This window comes from Cryptomeria japonica, chromosome 4 (assembly GCF_030272615.1).
Source record: "Cryptomeria japonica chromosome 4, Sugi_1.0, whole genome shotgun sequence".
In the NCBI taxonomy this organism is placed as follows: Eukaryota; Viridiplantae; Streptophyta; class Pinopsida; order Cupressales; family Cupressaceae; genus Cryptomeria; species Cryptomeria japonica.
Genome location: NC_081408.1, coordinates 107,199,879 through 107,219,258, shown reverse-complemented (window position 1 = coordinate 107,219,258; position 19,380 = coordinate 107,199,879). Strand labels below are relative to the sequence as shown.

Sequence of the window (19,380 nt, the reverse complement as noted above, 5' to 3'; positions counted from 1 at the left end):
GATCGATAATTGAATGTTATATTAGATACTCGGGCAGTTGTAACATGTCTGTCATGGCAATATTAAAATTGTCGATCGATAATTGAATGTTATATTAGATACTCGTGCAGTGGTTAACGTGTTTATCATGGCAATATTAAAATTTTCGATCGATAATTGAATGTTATATTATTATTTATGTTATATTCTAGTTTGTGTCGTAATAGATTATGACAAGAATGGGCTTGACAAATCGAGCTATAAGATTTGCTATGGTTTTTAAATCTTCTTGATCAGTTGAGCTATAAGATCAGCCTTGTCAGGAGGGTAGGCAGTCAATTATGGCGTTAGAAGCAGCCTCCATTGTTGTTCTTGCTGTAGCAGTGGTTTCAATTTGTCTAATTGCAAACACTGTCAGAAGTAGAAATAATAACGGGGCAGATGCAAAGCCACCCCATCCTCCATCATGGCCAATATTTGGGCATATTCCTCTGCTAAGTAGAAGCAAATAACTCATTCACAGACTTCTATCCTCTCTGTCAGAGCGCTATGGCCCAATCATGCATCTCCAACTTGGCTTCCGACCAGTTTTGGTTATCAGCTCTTCAGAACTCACAAAAGAATGCCTTACAACAAATGACAAAGCCTTTGCATCTCGCCCACTTTTGTCTGTAGGAAAGCATGCTGGGTATGATTTCAAAATGTTGGATTTGGCTCCTTACGGCTCCTACTGGCGAAGCGTCAGAAAACTTTGCAGGCTACAGCTGTTTACTGCACAGAGAATCGAATCATTCAAGAACATCCGGGAAGGGGAGATTTCCGGTCTCATCCGTTCGCTGTTCGAGAGTTGCCAGCGAGAGATCAGTCCAGTGAACATCAAATCAAGGCTCTCTGATCTCACATGTAATATCATGATGCGAATCGTTGCTAGCAAGAGATTCTCACCAGATCTCAGTCCTCAAGATTTCCAAGAAGTGCAGTACTTCAAGGAGATGATGGAAGAAACTGTTTTGCTACTCGGAACATTTGATATTGCTCATTACCTGCCGTTTCTTAAGTGGGTCGATCCACAGGGAATGGTGTTGGCTATGGAGAATCTACAGAAGAAAAGAGAGTTGTTTATGGATAAATTGCTCCATGATCACCGAGAGAAGAGGGGTGCATCCTCCAGACTTGATTGATGTTCTCATCTCTGCAATAGACAACAAAGAAATTCAGTCTGACAATAACGACGATGTGGTGAAAGCCAACGCCTTGGTATGTTTCTTTATATCACTTTCTGTTACATAATTTGGAATGTGTGCAAGATCTAATTCTCATCATAATTTGTGTTAGCAGGCCATTATAATCGCCGGTGCTGAGACATCCTATGTGACGATCGAGTGGGCATTGTCAGCTCTGATGCAGCACCCGGACGTTTTGTGTAAAGCCCAGCAAGAGCTGGACATGCATGTGGGACGGGACCGATTAATGGAGGAATCAGATATCCCCAAGTTGAAATATTTGCAGGCGATTGTGAAGGAAACTCTCAGGCTTTACCCAGGGGCACCTCTTATGATCCCTCACGAAGCTTGCGAGGACTGCACTGTTGGAGGATATCGTGTTCACGCAGGAACTCAACTGTTAGTGAATGTGTGGGCAATTCAAAGGGACGCGGCCGTGTGGGAGCGCCCCACAGAATTTGATCCTAAACATTTTCTCAAAAGCGGCAAAGAGATTGATGTGAAAGGGCAAGACTTTGAATTGATTCCGTTTGGTTCAGGGAGAAGAATGTGCCCGGGCATGGCTTTGGCAATGATTATGATCAACCATACATTGGGGCGGCTGCTTCAGAGCTTTGAGTGGTTTGTTCCAGAGGGCACTGTAATTGACATGACCGAGGGGCTTGGGCTCTCATTGCCCAAATCAATTCCATTGGAGGCCATTATTAAACCTCGCCTTCCCCTCCATCTCTACTGATATGTCAGCTTACTCCTCAAAGAGTTGTAGCGCCTTCGTACATCGTTGGTCATTCATCATAAGATTTACTAGCATTCGCTTTTAAGGTGTGGAATCTTCGCCTGTCGTGTTCTAAGTCTTATTACTAGCACATGCACCCTAACGATGTGCAATGTTTACGTCGATAGCTATATATACTTTAGTAATATATATGAAAGAGTATGGTAAGAAATTGTATGAAATGTAAATTACTCTTCTCTATATCTTGTAACTTGACTTAAATTTTATGTTGTGAAAAGTGTTTCTATATCTTGTAACTGGATGTAAGTTAATTTGAACTATTTTACAATACATAAAAATCATTAACTTGAGAGATTGGTTATGTATAGATACATTTGTTGCTCGTCGTTGTCATATCTTATACAGTCGATAATTTTTTTAAAAGTACAAACTTTTGTGTGCTCAATTTTATGAACTTGGAATCTTGCTCTCTAGAATCATTTTTCCTTTTCAGCAACAAGGCTTTGTGATAATTGTCATTTCTCTTCAAGATCTATAGAACAAAAGCAATGAAATGGTTAAGATATGTATATTAGGCGTCAATGTTTGGAAGAAAATTTGTAGCTTGAGTAGATAGCTAAAATACATAACTATGTAAGAAGAAAACTAGATAAATTTTAAGCACTATTTCTTTGTTTTTGAAGTTTGAGTTGTATAATCATTTTTATGTATTTAATTTATAGTATTATTATTACAAAATGTTGTAGACAATGTATGAGTACAAGTACTTGATATTCATGATTGAGTCCTGATATCACCTCATTGTAGTTGATTTTGTCTTATCTTAGAGTACAAAGGATTGTAACAATGGAATCTATGCTCCTTGAATAATTGAGAGACATGTGAGGGAGAAAGGGATAAGAGTAGTGTACCTACATTTTTTAGAGAAGTTGTAGTAATTGAGCTTCCTCTTTTTATTTTTTATAATTGTGTATGGATTGATTTGCATTTTAGAGTATCTCTCAAACAAGAATAGTGGTTGAATGCAAAGATCATTTAATGACTTAACCCTAGATATAGTTGTAAGTGTTAGTCCCCACCTTTCTATTTTTTCAGTGTCGATTGTTTCTTTTTGTAGCACCAGGCCTTGTGATTTGTGTATAGTAATAGCCCACACCATTGTGAGTGACATCTATCTTCGAGTTCCTAGTGATACAGTTGTTATCGGTATACTTTTGGGGTCATCTTAGTTCCATGGTGGCCAACTGTAATTATTGATCATTAATACAACATACATTGGAACATCTAGCAGTTTGGAACCAGAGTTGTAAATGATATCAACAACTTCACCAAGGGTTCCATTTGCGATTCCTTCTTGTGTCCATGTGTTGGTTGTGAACATGATGTGTTTCCCTCTACAAAGAAATACATGTTTTTCAAGTTGTTCACCATTACCTGCATTATCTACTCTAGTTCTAGTTCTTGTAATAGTACTTATGGCAATTCGACAGTTCAACAATTTTAAATAACATTATTCTGTTGTGCAATTCGACTAAATCATTGGTAGCAAATGGGCGCATTGAGTATTCAAATTATTCTTTTTTACTTGATGTGAGATGTGTGTCTCTGTGTCATTAAAATTTGTTGATCTTCTTGTGTTGCTTCTACATTTCATATGTTTTGTAGCATTTGACGAAATTGTCTTTATGCTAGTGTCTCACCTTGCTGGCAAAATATTGTTTATAATGTGACAACGGTCATAAATTGGTTTCACAATATTCTTTCATTTGAGTGAGATGTGTAGATACATTTTCCCATTAGGGGTGGTAGTTATGAAAGGTCACCGACCCATATTATAAACACGCCACCAAGGTATACATGTTGTTGGTGTGGGAAGGCCTCACATAGTCTCGTGTCTATTTTTAATAATAACTTTTTCCCTATGAAGATCATCTCATCCATCAATATGTATCTTATGTGCTTCATCTCTTCTTGAAATGTTGTTAATGATTTTCCATGTAGTGGTTTCATTTATTTAATAGAGATTAAGAGTGTTGAATGTATAGTTGATGCATGTATGTTAAATGCAGCAACCCCTGTAAGAGCTAATGTGAGCAACGGACTTTTTGTTGTTGTGAGTCTCTTACTTTCAAATTCTTTTCTTATGCAAGCAATCAAGTAGGATTTTCTTGTACCTGTTGTTCCTTGAATGATCATGTGCACTGGTTTAGTTGAGGGATATTCACTACAGTCATTAATAATTATGAGTGCTAGTTTTTGTTTTGATGATAGCATATAATTTGGGACATTAAAGTTATCTAGAATGTTCTCTTCTTGGTTGCATGTTTTTTTCATGCTCATGAATTTCATGGCAATTTCATGAAGATCCTAGGGTACCATAAGTTGTTCCCATCTATTGTTGCTATCAAACTCATGCCTACAAAGCATATCAAGTTCATTTAGAATGGCATTATTTGAGGGGACCATTTGTAAAAATAACTCTCAGTCATTCATTTCTTTTGTGTCTCTTGTGCTCATGTTAGCATCACTCTCTTCTTTATTGGTGCTCACTTCTATTTTGGTGGTGAGATTGGCATGCCATACATCATATTTGGTTGCATTCATTTGCTTCCAATTTGTGATTATCATATCCTTAGTAATTCCTATGTTGATTTATATGCTTAAAAAATGTTTGTACAAGAATAACTCACTCCAATAGAATGTTTCAAAGTGGTCTGAGTCCTCCTTTGGAATACTATAGAAATTTGGATAAACATTGACAATTGCTTTTACCTTTCTCTCTTTCCATTTGCATCCTTTATGACTTGTAGAATAAGAGAAAGATCTTGCAAATTCAAGTAGTGTTATTGTTTCCAACTCTGGAGGTTCATTGATGTAGGAATGTAGGTAGCTAGATTGGGGTTAACTTTCCTCTGTGCTTCTTGTTATTTGGTGGAACACTTTTCGTCTGACATTCAAAGATGTGAAAGGTCGATTACAAACAACAAGAGGCAATCTTTGAAGCATATGACATATTTCATGTGGTTCCATATCACACTCAACCACAATCACTATCATGAATTTTGGACATACTGTGAGGGATAGGTCAACTATTTTTTATATTGCAGATATTCTTGTTAGCATATCCATACATGTGTCGAATTCTCTCTCTTCTTTTGATGCATACTTGGCAATGTACTTCTGAACAAGGGCTCATGAGGTGACATGTTGGCAATCTATATTGGCTATCCATATTGAGATAATTTATGGGTTGTGTATGTTTAGCCTATCATCATTCCTTGTAGGCTTATATTGTATCTTACCAATACTATCGCATGACAAGGTAGATATAAATTTTTCTTTCCATGGAGCTTTTTATTGATGACACTCTAGTTTTTTCCCTTCTTGCATAAGCATTTTCCCTCTCTATATTTTGTGTGCCTCTGGACTTCATTGGTTATCTCTTTGTAGTCATGAGGGATCTGTCATGAATATCTTAGCCATGTTTAGCAAGCATGGATCATCTAGTAGAGAGTGGTATATTGTGTTGTTTCTATGTGTTGTATCATGGGGGTTCCAAGCACTGACGTACAAGTCAAAATTTTCTTGCCTTTTCAATTTTCGTATTGTTCTCCCAATAAGGTTTATCCATGTCCAGTGTATTTTGAAGCCAAAGGAATCGATGTACATGTGCAGTTCCTCGATGTTTCCATTCATATCTACACTAATAATCTTTTGCACCAAGAATTATCTCAATGACTTCTTCACAAAAGATTGTGAATTATTGATGTAGATACAATGATGTGCTATGGGGGTTATTGATTACATTATCTAAGCATTGTTTATTTGTTTGCATTGCCACTATTGTGTCATTTAAGAGCAATTGTTCTAGATTTGGCTACTTTGTGTCTACTTCACTTCATGTGAAGAATAATGTGGGTGACCCTATTTGGTCGATCATATTAGTTACTTCAACACGATACTTGTTTCAATATAGTCTAGTGCCCCTCATTGTAGATCCAAAATGCATGAGCTCTTCAACTAACTGTGTTTCAGGGAGATTTCTCAAATGAGCATGGAGATTTACAATAGTGGTTGGCATGTCTTCTTCTATATTTTTAATAATGAAAACTGTTGTAATTCCTTTGCTACGATGGCGCATCATAAGATTGAACAAAAATATCGATATCTTGGATGTCTTCTAAATATTTGGTCATGAAATCTCATCAAGTGCAATGCATACTCATGCATTTGAACTACCCTAATTTGTGGTTACAATTGTAGTACAGTTCTATTTGGAAAGAGCGTAAAAAATTCCATATCTAGTAACCCTTCAGTATTATATTCATTTACTACCTGATGAATCTATCTTAGGCCAATCAATAATATTGTTTGTGTTGTCCTCAAGTTCCAATATTTTATTAATAATTTCTAATTCACAATGTGTATTTGGAAAACATAGCCATAAATGATGATGTGTGTACTATGTTATTTTCAAATTCATCTTCATCAATGTTGATTCCATTATTTGGAATCGGTATATCCTCACTAGTTATAATGTTGTGCAGCATGTCTGAAATGTTAATTTTTACTTTAGGAATTTGAGCTAAGTTGTCAATGCTCATGATAACATAAATATAGTATAGGTCATATTTCACTTTGTATTGCAAGGAATCTATGATGTGACTTCTACTTACATAACAACCATAATAATATCCTTCTATATGCATTATTTGAACTATGAGTATATCCTTATCTTATATTCTTTGTGGAAGAATTTTTGGAATGTTTTTTATATATTGTGGGAAGCTTATTGTGTGATCATTGTATTTATACTAGCCTCCAAGATAGTGGGTTACTTGTAGTACTGGGTTTACTCTAGCAATGAGAATTTCCTCCACTTGAGCCAGTCTTTCAAAACAATTAGCTACTCTCTTGGATCCATGTTGTTTAGGGAAGAAAATCAATGTACACCCCTCTTGTTGAAACATTTTTTAAAAATAGTAGTATCATTTGATGAGTGTAGAGGCATGCTGAGATATTGTTCCCTACATATGATGCATGTTGTTAAGATTACTAATGAATCTATTCTCTGTCTAAATCTTTTAAATATTATTGTGAAGTTAGTATTGTTGTTTGATGTTGTCACGAGTTCTGACTCTTTTTGTTTTTGGGTGTTTCCATGTGTTACATAGTATTATTGATTGTATTCTTGATGTCCTTGTTTATCTATATTTTTTAGATGTTTATGGATAATTATTTTGTCTCTATGATGACCATAGTAGTCTCAACGTCTTTTATGATTTTGTTCTCTACAAGCTATTACAACTGCAGTTTTTATTTCACCAAAAGATCGACCTATTAATGCCTAATACAACCACTAGACTTATAGAATCCATAGGAGGCAGTTAAGTAATGTCACAAACCCAAGTGTTGCACTGCATAGACCAAGGGCAGTCACCTTGTAACAATCCGCCCTAGCGCAAGTGAGGGGTTTGAACATATGACCAAGCTCTGATACCACTTGTTACTACTGTGGTTGCCATTGTACCAAAAGAACAACTCGCTAATGCCTGATACAATCACTAGAATTATATAATCCACAGGAGGTGGTTAATCTCTTTTTTCTTGTTGCTACAGTCCATCATTTGTGTTTCAGAAATGGTATGCTATATTAGAAATAGTTATAAGGAAAATTCATGTAAAAAAATTAAAATACTATATATTTATAATTCACTATAATGATAAAAAGTACTTAACATGTATAAAAAGTAAGCAAACTAAGTGAAAAATGCAATATTGAAAGAAGTCAATTTTTGTACTTTATTATATAGATATATAGAACCTGTGTTTGGAACTTTCAAACCTAGCCATTTAATGACATTTAAAAAAGGAATTACAAACTTTAAGTTCATTTAATAAACCTTTTTTTTTAGTTTTATAATAGTAATTCTTTCAAAATAATTACATAAGTAGAATACATATATATATATGAGAGCTTGAAAGTAAAAACTAATTGTAAAAGTAGAATATATAACAATACTCCAAAGAATAAGAGGTGAAAATCACTATAATTATTTCATAAATAATTCTTTACTGTAATACCCTAAAATTGGTCACCTAAACCATGGGCCCCTAATCTCGACAGCATCACCAAGGTCCTAACCAAAGGCAATTAAATCAACTTAGAGCACACAATTAATTAATTCTTCAATCATTAAATGTCACATGGCAAGTGAATTGTTGTATATTAATTAAATATTTATTTAATTAATTAAATCATTCCAAGTAAATCATTTTGATCAATTATCCTATTTAATTTATTAAATATCCTAGCATATTTAATTAATTAATAAATTTTCCATTTAATTATAAAAAAGGAATTAATTTATTACAAAAGAGGAATCAATATGCAAAGCAAGAGTTAAATTGAAAATAAAATAAAAGAATTGATTTGAGAGAGAAATAAAACTTGAGATATTATTTCTTCTTCTAAATTGAGATAACTTGAAAGTAGAAAAGTAATTAATTGAATTATGAATCATTCTCTAAAATTGTAACTCAAAGCTTTTGAGAAAAGAAGTTCAGTTGCATTGAAAAGGCTCTTTTTCTTGAATAAATCAAAGAAATCGCATGGAATCACCTATTTTCATCACAAGTGCATGGAATTAATTGAGTTTTATCTCCAATGCAAAATCAAACTTATAATCTAATTGCATTTCAATCAAACTATAATTGGAATCTATCTCAAGGTTAACTGAATTTGATTTCTCAATTATTTTAATTATCCTAAATTTTTCTTTTTCTTGAATAATCTCAACCACTCGTTGCTAATCGATCTTGACCGTTGGTCTCTCTTGTGATTTTTTATAAATTCAGCCTTCATCTCTCATTCAAAACAACTTGGAGATTTATTGTTATTATACAATTTTTGCTCTAAAGTCATTGAAGATATTGTGCTTGCTTTTTTGAGATTATTGCATCTTAGTTTATCTTTTTCTATATTTAGTTCAATTATGATTGCTTGAATTCATATAGCTTACTATTCATCCATATAGTATAATCTTGCATCCATTTAGCTTAATATCATGCTTATATAGATTAAATCCTTCGTCTTGGTGTAGTCTAGTCACTGGTATTGCTTATACAAATCTAAGAGCAAGTGTATACTCACATCTTTTAGAAGGCAATTGATCGATTTATGATGGTTTTATTATTCATGCTTATATCTGTCTAACCATACATGTAATGAATTAATTGAAGTGTTGTGTCTTACAACTTGGAGATACTTATTCTACTTTTCACACACACATTTCTGGCACCCAACGTGGGGCAGAAGACTACATCTTTCGGCCTCGAAGACTAATTTTTTTCTTATTTTTCAGATTTAAATTTTTCAGATTTTTGTCCGTACAGTTACTACGAAATATCATACGAGTTTTCCTATAGTATTGAACGACAAACTGTAGGTATTGCATGGTCTTGTACGAATTATCGTACGGCTCGGTAAGAATTATCATGTGGTTTTCTGTATTTTTGTTTAAAAGAAGACTACATTCTTTAGGTTATTTATTGGATTTTGATCATACTAATGCTGACCCTGGCTTGTTGTCTATTTGTCTGAGGAATTTACACAACCTAATTAGTTTTTGTTGAATGCTTGTCGAAGAATATGCTTGTCAAACAAAGACAATAAGATTACTGATTCGTTGTTTTGCAGGTTTCCTGAGGAGATTCAAGTAAACATCGTGTATTCTTTAAATTCATTTTTAGGCACCTAAATTGCTACCTGGTTAATGAACAAATCTGTCTTTTGTGTTTTAAGAAAATTCTAAGAGGTAGGAGAGTATGCTCTTGTCTACACAAACAATCAGAAATCCAGACCCTTGAGGCTTTTTCTAAGTTTGAGATTTGTGTACCTTTAGTGGGCTTGTCAAAGTGGAAAAAATTAATCACCCTGTGAGAATGACCCAAGTGAGTACAGTTGGACCTTGGAATTCCAACTCACTTTAATAAATAGGCCTCTCATTGATTAAAATCTCAGAGGATAGAATTATTTGAGTTTTCTCTTTGAGATCTCTCATATTGAGCATTTTTTAGGGCCTCGCAGTCTCAATCACATTTACGTGACTACAGCTTGTTTTGGTACCTTGCTGGGCTATAGGCTTCAATTATGCTTGCATGACTTCAAGGGGTAATTTAGAATGGAATTCCTGACTAAGCACTATAAGATAGAGGCTACCCGGTTCACCTTTGAAAGGGGGGATAATCTTTGTGCAAGAGAGATAGTAACTATCCCAAGATACTTAGCATTTTGTGTCCCCATTAGCATTTAGAGTCAGCTAATACGATGTTGAGAATACATTGCATGAGACTCAGTGGTCGTATTCTGATTAGCTATTGGGTGTGTACCTGAGTCTGCAAGAAAAGGTTTTCTTCTCTCACCAATTTCCATAGGGTTAGTGTGTTGTGATTGAAGTCATTTTACATATTGCGTGCTTACTATGTTTTCATCCCTGAAACTAAAATTGGAATACCAAAATTGGAGAAAACAATAAACAATTCAGTGGTCAAAACCACTGTCCATATAAAAAATTAGTCTATATTAGTCGTCAAAACTCTGTCTGTGTCACAAACTAGTCTACATTGGCTATCCAAAACTCAGTCCATCTCAAAACTGGTCATTGTCAGTCATTGAAAACTCTATCTATCAGAATCTCATCTTTGTCTAGTAAATTGTCGTACGAGTCTTCAGAAATATTGTCCTACTACCTACAGTTTGTCGTACAAGGTTTCATCGATCTTGACAGTTTGTCATTTGAGCCTCTATTCTGTGTCATATGAAATTTGATAAATTGTCATCCTAGTTAGGGAAGTGTCATCCAAGTCTCTATTCTGTGTCATACAAAAAATCTTCATATCCATCAGTTTATCATCTAAGGTATACCCACCTGTCATACGAACCTAGGCAAAAATTTATACGAAATACTATTTCAATCATCTTGAAGCTATCAAACTACCGTCTGGTCTTGTAAACCCTGTCATACGAATCTCTGCTTTTGTTAGTCCAGAACAATCAAAATTGCCTAAAAACAATCTACAACGAGCATAAAACTGGTTATCATCATCCTGAGCATAAACAAATCTAAACAATGTACTTATTCTATTGTGTTGCATGATTTTGTCAATCATCTTTCAGCTAGTTCAATCAAACATTTATCAAACTTAAGTTACTTAGATAACATCTTACATAGGATAGATTGTTCCTGAAACAAGATTGAGTCTTAGTTACTTATCTCAAATCAAACTAGGTAACTTAGATCATGTCTTACCTAGGATAGATCTTTCTTGAAATCAGACTGTATCTTAGTTGTTTCTCTCAATCAACATGTTAAACGAACAATTATCTCCAAATTTGATCTTGACTTCTGCATCACAAACAACTCTAGGTCACATTAGTCAATAAAAATGCCTACTCAAACCAAAAGTTCTCGTAAGAAAGCCAAAAAAGGAAAAGGACCATCCTTTTCATATCAGGATAATCCATTTTACATAGAGGACCCTGTCATTAATAAACCTTTATCATCAGATATACCGGTTTATGATCAATCCTTGTCTCCCACTGGAATAAAACAAGAAAGACGAGCTGCTAAAAACAATGCTTATGATGATCTCAGTATCCATGCTATTGACAGTGATTCCTCATTAGACAAATCTGAAGCCTCTAAACCTACCAAAATTGATATTCATAAATGTCAAAAGGATAAAGATTTTTGAAAAATGATGAAGGTTATCATGGCTAGAGAAAAAGAAGACTATTTTCTAGAACTAGCAAAACAAGGCACTAAACTTCCTACTAGTTATAACGTTGAGGACCTCATCACTAAAGAGGAAGAGCCACCCTTAGAAATGGTAAACAAAAAATTACAAGCATTACGAACTAGGATCATCTAACTGAAAAACAAGGATAAATCATCAAAACAATATTCTTTGGACATGATATGCCCATTTCTAGTTGATAAAAACCTCTATATGCCTCTATTTACTTCATGAGTGGAGACTCTAAAATTTGACAAATACGATGACAACTCAGATCCTCAAGACTGTGTCAGAGAATTTTGTGCTTTATGTATGGAGTTCATGCTTGAACAAACCTATCTCATATGCCTTTTTCCAAGAAGTTTAGAAGGGAAAGCTATGGAATGGTTCTCAATCCTACCTATGGGGATCAAATTTTTTGAAGAATTAATCCAATTATTTCTACAACAATACTCTTATAACATTCATCATCCAGTCACTATGATTGAGCTTTGCAATACCAAACAAAAAATTGGAGAGCCCTTTCTCACTTTCCTCCAATGTTAGAGAAAGGTGTTCTCTAAATATTCATGACCTATTCTAGACTCTAAGAAGATGGATGTCTTCATCAACAACTTGATCTCTGAATTGAAATACAATATCCAAATGTAAATATACCCTTCATTCAACAAAATGCTAGATAGTGCCTTCAGAATGGAAGATGTGCTTATAAAGAAAGGAGATATCTCACTTTGGAAAGAAACACAACAAGGTTATAGTTCCAAAGAAAAGAAAAAATATTGGAAATATGGAAAAGACAATAATAGAAATGTTGTTAATGATGGAGTGGCAGACACTGTTAAAGAAAAATCAAAATCCTTGATATTTAACCTAGATAGTGGCACACAAGCACTCAGAGCAGCTGAAACTGCATCAGGAAATCCTCCGAAGAAAGTAAAAGAGTGGTTTAAAGAGAAACCTTGGCTTTTGAAACCTAAACGTGCCTTCACTGCTCTGGAAGAACCATACGAATCCCCTTTCAAAACTTTATTGGCAAATGATTTGATAACCTTACTAGACAATTCTAGGCCATATGATCCAGAAGTCAAACCAAAATGGTGGAGAGAGAATGAATACTGCAAATACCATCGAAACAAAGGTCATAACAAAAATAACTACATGAAGCTCAAGCATGCGATTCAAGATCTCATCGACGTTGGCAAAATTGTTGTTGGAAATCACACAACTAATACTGATCACAAAGCTTTTAAAGATCCCTTACCTTTTTATGAACAAGGTGATTCCATAAATTCAAAAGGAGGTGCCAAAGTTAATTACACCTATACCAACAATGACAATGTGATCAACATGATTAAGTCTTCCCAACCCGAATATTACAATGTTATCATAATCAAATATAAACAAAATGAATCACAAAATGCAAATGTTGTGACCCACGCTCAAAAGAAAGTCACTCTCCAAGGAGCTAGTTCTTCAACTCTTGCTCAAACAACATCAAACCTACCAACTTCTTCAAACAGATAAATAGATACAACCATGGCTAAATCCAAACAACTGGCTTCATCATTCTCTCCTGGTTATAGCATTGTCAAACAATTGAAAATAATGAACACTCAAATCTTCATCTTTGAATTGCTCAAAATTTGTTCTACTCATATAGAGATCCTGGACAAAGCCTTGCTCACTACTAATATTCCAAAAGATTTAGATATCGATTGGTTTCAATCTATGGTGGGTCACCTGACTTCGCCTCATTATCTCACTTTTTCTAAAGAAGATGACAACTCACTAAATCACCCACATAACCAGTCATTGCACATTGAAGCTATGATCCATAAACACCAAGTTAAACATGTTTTGATAGATGGAGGAGTTGGGTTGAATATTGTACCTATAATCTTCTTACACAGCTAGTCTTTTCTTAAAATGTCATTGATCCGACCAAGAAAATAACAATGAAAGCTTATGATGAAGAAGAAAGAACCTCTAAAGGTATGGTGCTTGATCTCCCTCTTTCATACAACATCTTACTGGGTGGGCCATGGATTCATGAAATGAAGGCAGATCCATCTACATATCATCAACGCTTAAAATTTCCTTATAACAGAGTTGAAGTCAATATTCCTATTGATACAAACTCCCCCTGTAATACATTGACAAAGAGTGTTGATACCTTTGTGCCTCATAATAGAGAAGCCTCTACAACTGAAAGTGTACAAACCTTGATGAAGGATTTAGAAAGGAAATCAAAAATCATAGATACTGACATGGATGGATACTAGATAGAACCAGTACTTTGACTAATCTCTCTCCCTCCATCACCAAGACAATTAGGAAAACCATCAGAGGTTATGAAGCCATAGACTTCAACTCCAAATATCATTTATGATGGTCTCTTTGTATAATCCTCTACTTCCCTTGCAGATGAAATAGAAGAGGATGTTGTTCTCAAATGGTTGTTCAAAGAAGATAGTCAAAATAAAGAAGCACGATATTGTGAGATTTCCCCGACACATATGGTCTAGAATATAAAATGATTTAATGCATGGGATATACAGGTACTATTCCTCTGGGAAAACATCAAGAAGGTATTGTTGAACCTATTCAACTAGAAACTAAGTCTATAAATGATAAAGCTGGACTGGGATACAATCCAAGAAAGACATCATACCAGAAACATACTTCCCATCATCAGTCTAAGTGGAGGAAAAAGATACTGCCTTCAACATCACAGGAAGTAAACACTCAACAAACTCAAGAAGAGTATAAAAAAGAACAAGAAGAACTATAAATAAAGAGAGAGGAAACATCTAGTAATCAAGTTCCAATGGTATCAGTTACAACACTACAACGAGTAGAAATCCTAGAGGATATGAGAGAAGAGGTAGAAAAAATGAGAGAATTGTTTGCACCACTGAAAAATTCCAGTCACATATACTGGTAGACAACAAGTAGATGATTTAGAAACTGACTTGAATGAGTATGAATGGGGTCCAGATAATCTCTAAGATACATCTAGTACAGAAGCCCCTGAAGAATCCAGTGATATAATAGATGATGCACAAGAGATGATGCACTTAAAGCTACAAAAGGAGATAGAAGAAATCAAACTAAAAAGACAAGAAAATTATGAAAAAAAGATGAAAGAAGGAAGAATACAAGAAAATTATCCACCTACTATATCTCCCTCTAATAAGATAGAACAAATTAGGTATGGAACTACACAAGAAGAATTGGAAGCTACAGAAGCAGAACCAGTCATTAGTCCAAAGGAAGCTGAATAGAGTAGACGACAGAGATTCATAGAGCCATCAAGGTTATGTCAACAGGTATGTCATATACAAGTGATAAATGAACTAAATCATGAAGGAACTTGCAACATCAAAGATGTAAGTATTGACACTATACATACTTTTACTCAATTGCATGAAGACGAGTCACAAACTTCATCCTATGACTCTGATGACTCTAACAATAGCTATATTTATGACAATACTTATTCAACATCAAACTTTGACTCCTTCATCATGAATGTCGGGAATCTGTCTACTGATCCTATTGCTATCGAACCACGATATGTAGTCCAGTCTAGCATAGAAAATGGTGCTACGAGTAGGTCTATTGGATTTTTTCAACTAAATATTAACATGCACTTCAATGATCATGTTGTAACTCTTCCTGGTCTCGAGACATTTACACAAGGTGGTCTTCTAGAACTCAACTTGTTGGTACGAAGTTATGATGATAATACTGTGAACTTCCTCGAACCTGTTCAAACTTTATCCTTGGTACATCCTAAACTAATTGACTGTAGTCTCAAAAACCAGCCTATGAATGTACCTATCTTTGCTAATGACTACATGTTAGCCTACTACCTTATTGCAGTTGAAATAATGGACACTTCCACCAGTGAACAAAGTGAGAACATGACTGAAACAAATATCAAGTATCTTAGTCGCAAAATTCAAAAAAAGAAAAATAAAAGATCTAATGGCAAAAACCACATTGTGGCAGTGTCAGAATAAAAAATAGAGAAAATAAAGGACGTACCTAAGGGTGAAAACCTCTCTGAGGCACCTGAAGGTGAGATACTTGATATACTGCCAAGTCACTTCTAGGAAAGGTCTTCTATATTAATTGAACCAACTCCACTAGTAAATATTGGGAGTCTAGAGACACCACATATCATCCACTTAGCTCAATCACTATCAACATAAGAGTTAAAAGATTTCAGCAATCTCTTTTTAGAAAAGAAGATCAACTTTCCATGGACATACTCTGCTATTCCAGGCCTAGATCCTTATCTCATCATGCACTAGCTTTCTATTACACCAGGAGTTAAACCAGTCAAGCAAAAACTCCGTAAGATGCACCCTCAAGTGGCACTTCTAGTCAAGGCTGAACTAGAAAAATTGCTAAAAGATGGATTTATCAGAGCTATAGAATATGCAGAATGGATTTCAAACATAGTGCTTGTATCAAAGGCAGACAAATCTATTAGGGTTTGCATAGACTTCAAAGATCTCAACAAAGCTTGTTCAAAGGACAATTTTCCATTACCTAACATTGATATGATAGTGGATATGACTGCTGGGTATGAGATGTACTCATTAATGGAAGGATTCTCTAATTATAATCAGATCAAAATAGCTCCTGGGGATCAAGAAAAGACAACTTTTACCTATGCATGAGGAACCTTCTATTGGAATGTCATGCCATTTGGTCTAAACAATGCAGGAGCAACTTACCAAAGAGCAGTAACAACTATCTTTCATGATATGATGCATAAAAACATGGAATATTATATTGATGACAACTTAGTAAAGACCATGAAGAGATCCACACATATTCAAGAGCTAGGCCTCATGCTAGATAAAATGGAAAAATTCAAGCTCCAACTAAATCCTAAAAAGTGTGCATTCGGAGTAACATTAGGGAAATTACTTGGTTACATTATATCAAAGAAAGGAATTGAGGTTGATCCTAAGAAGGTCCAAGCTATAATGTAAATGCAACCTCCCAAGAATATTAGTCAAATGAGAAGTTTACAAGGATGTCTCCAGTCAATAAGACACTTTATTTCTCAGCTAGTAGATAAAGCTCAACCCTTCACAAAAGTATTAAGGAAAGGAGTAACATACAACTGGAATTAGGAATGTGAATAACACCTTCAACAAATCAAAGAATACCTATCTAATCTACCAATATTAATGCCACTGATTCAAGGTAAACTATTGATTCTATACATATCAGCTACTAATTCATCATTGGGGGCACTTCTGGCACAACAAGATGAAAATAAAAAGGAAAGAGCTATATATTATATCAGCAGAACTTTGGTTTCTTATTAAATGAACTATACTATAATAGAAAAAGCATGTTTGACATTAGTCTTTGCATCACAAAAATTGAGAAACTACATGTTAGCATATTCCATCAAGCTAGTGGCTAAGATTGATTTGCTCAAATATCTTCTCAGCAGAGCAACACTTACATGAAGATTGGCTAAATGGGTCATGGTTTTTATAGAATTTGATATTGAATATGTAGAACACAAAGCCATCAAAGGACAAGTCATTGCAGATCAACTTGTTGATGCTCCACTTGAAGACACTCAACCTTTGCATATAGAATTTTCGGATGAATCCATCATGCACCTTACTCAACAATCATGGAAGATGTTCTTTGATGGGTCTTTCACTAATCATGGTTCCAGTGCTAGAATAATTTTTATTTCTCCTCAAAAATATTCAATCCCGAAGGCTTACAAGATTCTCTTCCCTTGCACAAACAACATTGCAGAGTATGGAGCTTTGGTAAACAGTATCAAGTTAGCTATTGAATGGAAGGTTATGGAATTACACATCTATGGAGATTCTCAACTAATCATAAATAAAATCAATGATACATATCAAACTCGAGTTGAGAAACTGATGCCTTATAAAAGAATGGTTGATTATATCAAGAAATATTTTACTTGTGTATCATTTCAGCAGATTCCTAGATTAGGAAACAAAGAAGCAGATGCCATGGCCACCTTGGCATCTATACTAGAGTTACAAGAATCTAATTTTTTCTATGAATTCCTGGTGGAAGAGTTATATATTACCCTGCCTATGATTCTCCTAAGTCCCAGATGGTCTATTCTATTATTGGACATGAGTCATCTTGCTATAGCCACATTTACTCTTACCTACATGACCAAATTGTTCCTGCTAATCTTACCCGTAATGAGAAAAGGAATCTAATCCAAAATACTTCATGGTATGTCATCATCTCTAACGATCTATTTAGGAGAGGTTTGGATAGTACTTGGCTTAGGTGTCTAGAAACTAAAGAGTCCCAATGCGCATTATTTGAAGTCAATGAAGGTATTTGTGGATCTCATTCAAATGGTCTAACTTTAGCTCAGAAACTACTAATGGCTAGCTACTACTAGCCAAATATGGAGAAAGATGCTATAAAGTTTGCTAAAACTTGTGAGAAGTGTCAGATACATGGGAATCTCATACATGCTCCAACAAGGGATCTCATACCCTTCATTACACATTGGCCTTTTCAACAATAGGTGTTTGATCTCATTGGCCAAATATATCCTACATCATCAAATAGACACAAGTTTATTATAACTGTCACTGAGTACTTTACTAAGTGGGTAGAAGAGGTTGTGCTTATCAAAGCAACCAGTAAACAAGTAGCTTTGTTCATCCTTAACTATATCATCTACAGGTATGGGATACATTCTTCAATTGTGACTAACAATAGAGGACAATTCAAGAATAAAGATCTAGATGAGCTCTATGAAAAATTCAAAATTAAACAGCACTGGTCATCCATATATTACCCTCAAGGTAATGGATAAGCTAAAGCATCTAACAAAAATGTGTTGACTACCTTACATAGAACATTAAATAAATCTGGAAGGGATTGGCATCTGCATCTCAATCTTGCATTATGGTCTTATAGAGAAAGTATTAGAACACCTATTGGGGATACACCGTTTTCTTTGGTGTATAGATCCGAAGCAGTCTTACCTTTTGAGGTGGAAATAACGTCTCTAAGAGTTTCTTTGCAAGGTCTCAGTACTAATGAAAACTACATAATATCTAGATTTCAAGAACTCAAGTTGCTGGATGAATGTCAATAGCTGGTGTTTGATCATCTAAGAGTGTATCAAAAGAGAATGTCTAAAGGATATAACAAGAAGGTCCAACAATGAGAATTTCAGGTTGGTGACCTTGTTCTGAGAGAAAATCCTAACAATCAATAGTTTGAAGACAACAATAGAAAGTTTGAACCCAACTGGCTGGGTCCCTACATCGTTACTACAACCTTTGGCTCTGGTGCCTATCAAATCTCAACCTCAGAAGGAGAACAAATACATGAACTGAGCAACACCATCCACTTGAAAAAATTCTTCACTTAGTATTCTTTGCTCCAACAACCTATACAGCTGAAAAAGTCCTAAAAAAAAATCCTAAAAATCGTAAAATATCCTTAAAAAAAAAAGAGAGAAAAAAGAATCTTTGCCAAGCAAGTGAAAACCTAGCAAACATGTGCCTCTTTTACTCAAGCACTCCATTTATCAACACAACAATGACATTTCCCGCTTTCCTTCATCTTTCATTTCGCTTGTACATATCT

The 19,380-nt window shown here is 34.8% G+C and overlaps 1 protein-coding gene across 1 annotated transcript; it reads left to right on the top strand.

Annotated features, from left to right (window-relative positions):
- The first annotated feature begins 320 nt into the window (after positions 1-320).
- Positions 321-1,938, top strand: LOC131056029 (xanthotoxin 5-hydroxylase CYP82C2-like). The gene is made up of 4 exons (XM_059218867.1): positions 321-477; positions 523-1,137; positions 1,181-1,236; positions 1,318-1,938. Exons 1-4 carry the CDS (start codon positions 321-323, stop codon positions 1,936-1,938), a joined length of 1,449 nt encoding a protein of 482 aa, XP_059074850.1.
- Positions 1,939-19,380: the final 17,442 nt, after the last annotated feature.

Excerpts from the sequence above, each read along its gene's own strand:
- LOC131056029 (XM_059218867.1), top strand. The coding sequence starts at position 321 with ATGGCGTTAGAAGCAGCCTCCATTGTTGTTCTTGCTGTAGCAGTGGTT. Across the intron at positions 478-522 it reads TGGGCATATTCCTCTGCTAA|AGCGCTATGGCCCAATCATG; the intron begins GTAGAAGCAAAT and ends CCTCTCTGTCAG. Across the intron at positions 1,237-1,317 it reads TGGTGAAAGCCAACGCCTTG|GCCATTATAATCGCCGGTGC; the intron begins GTATGTTTCTTT and ends TTGTGTTAGCAG.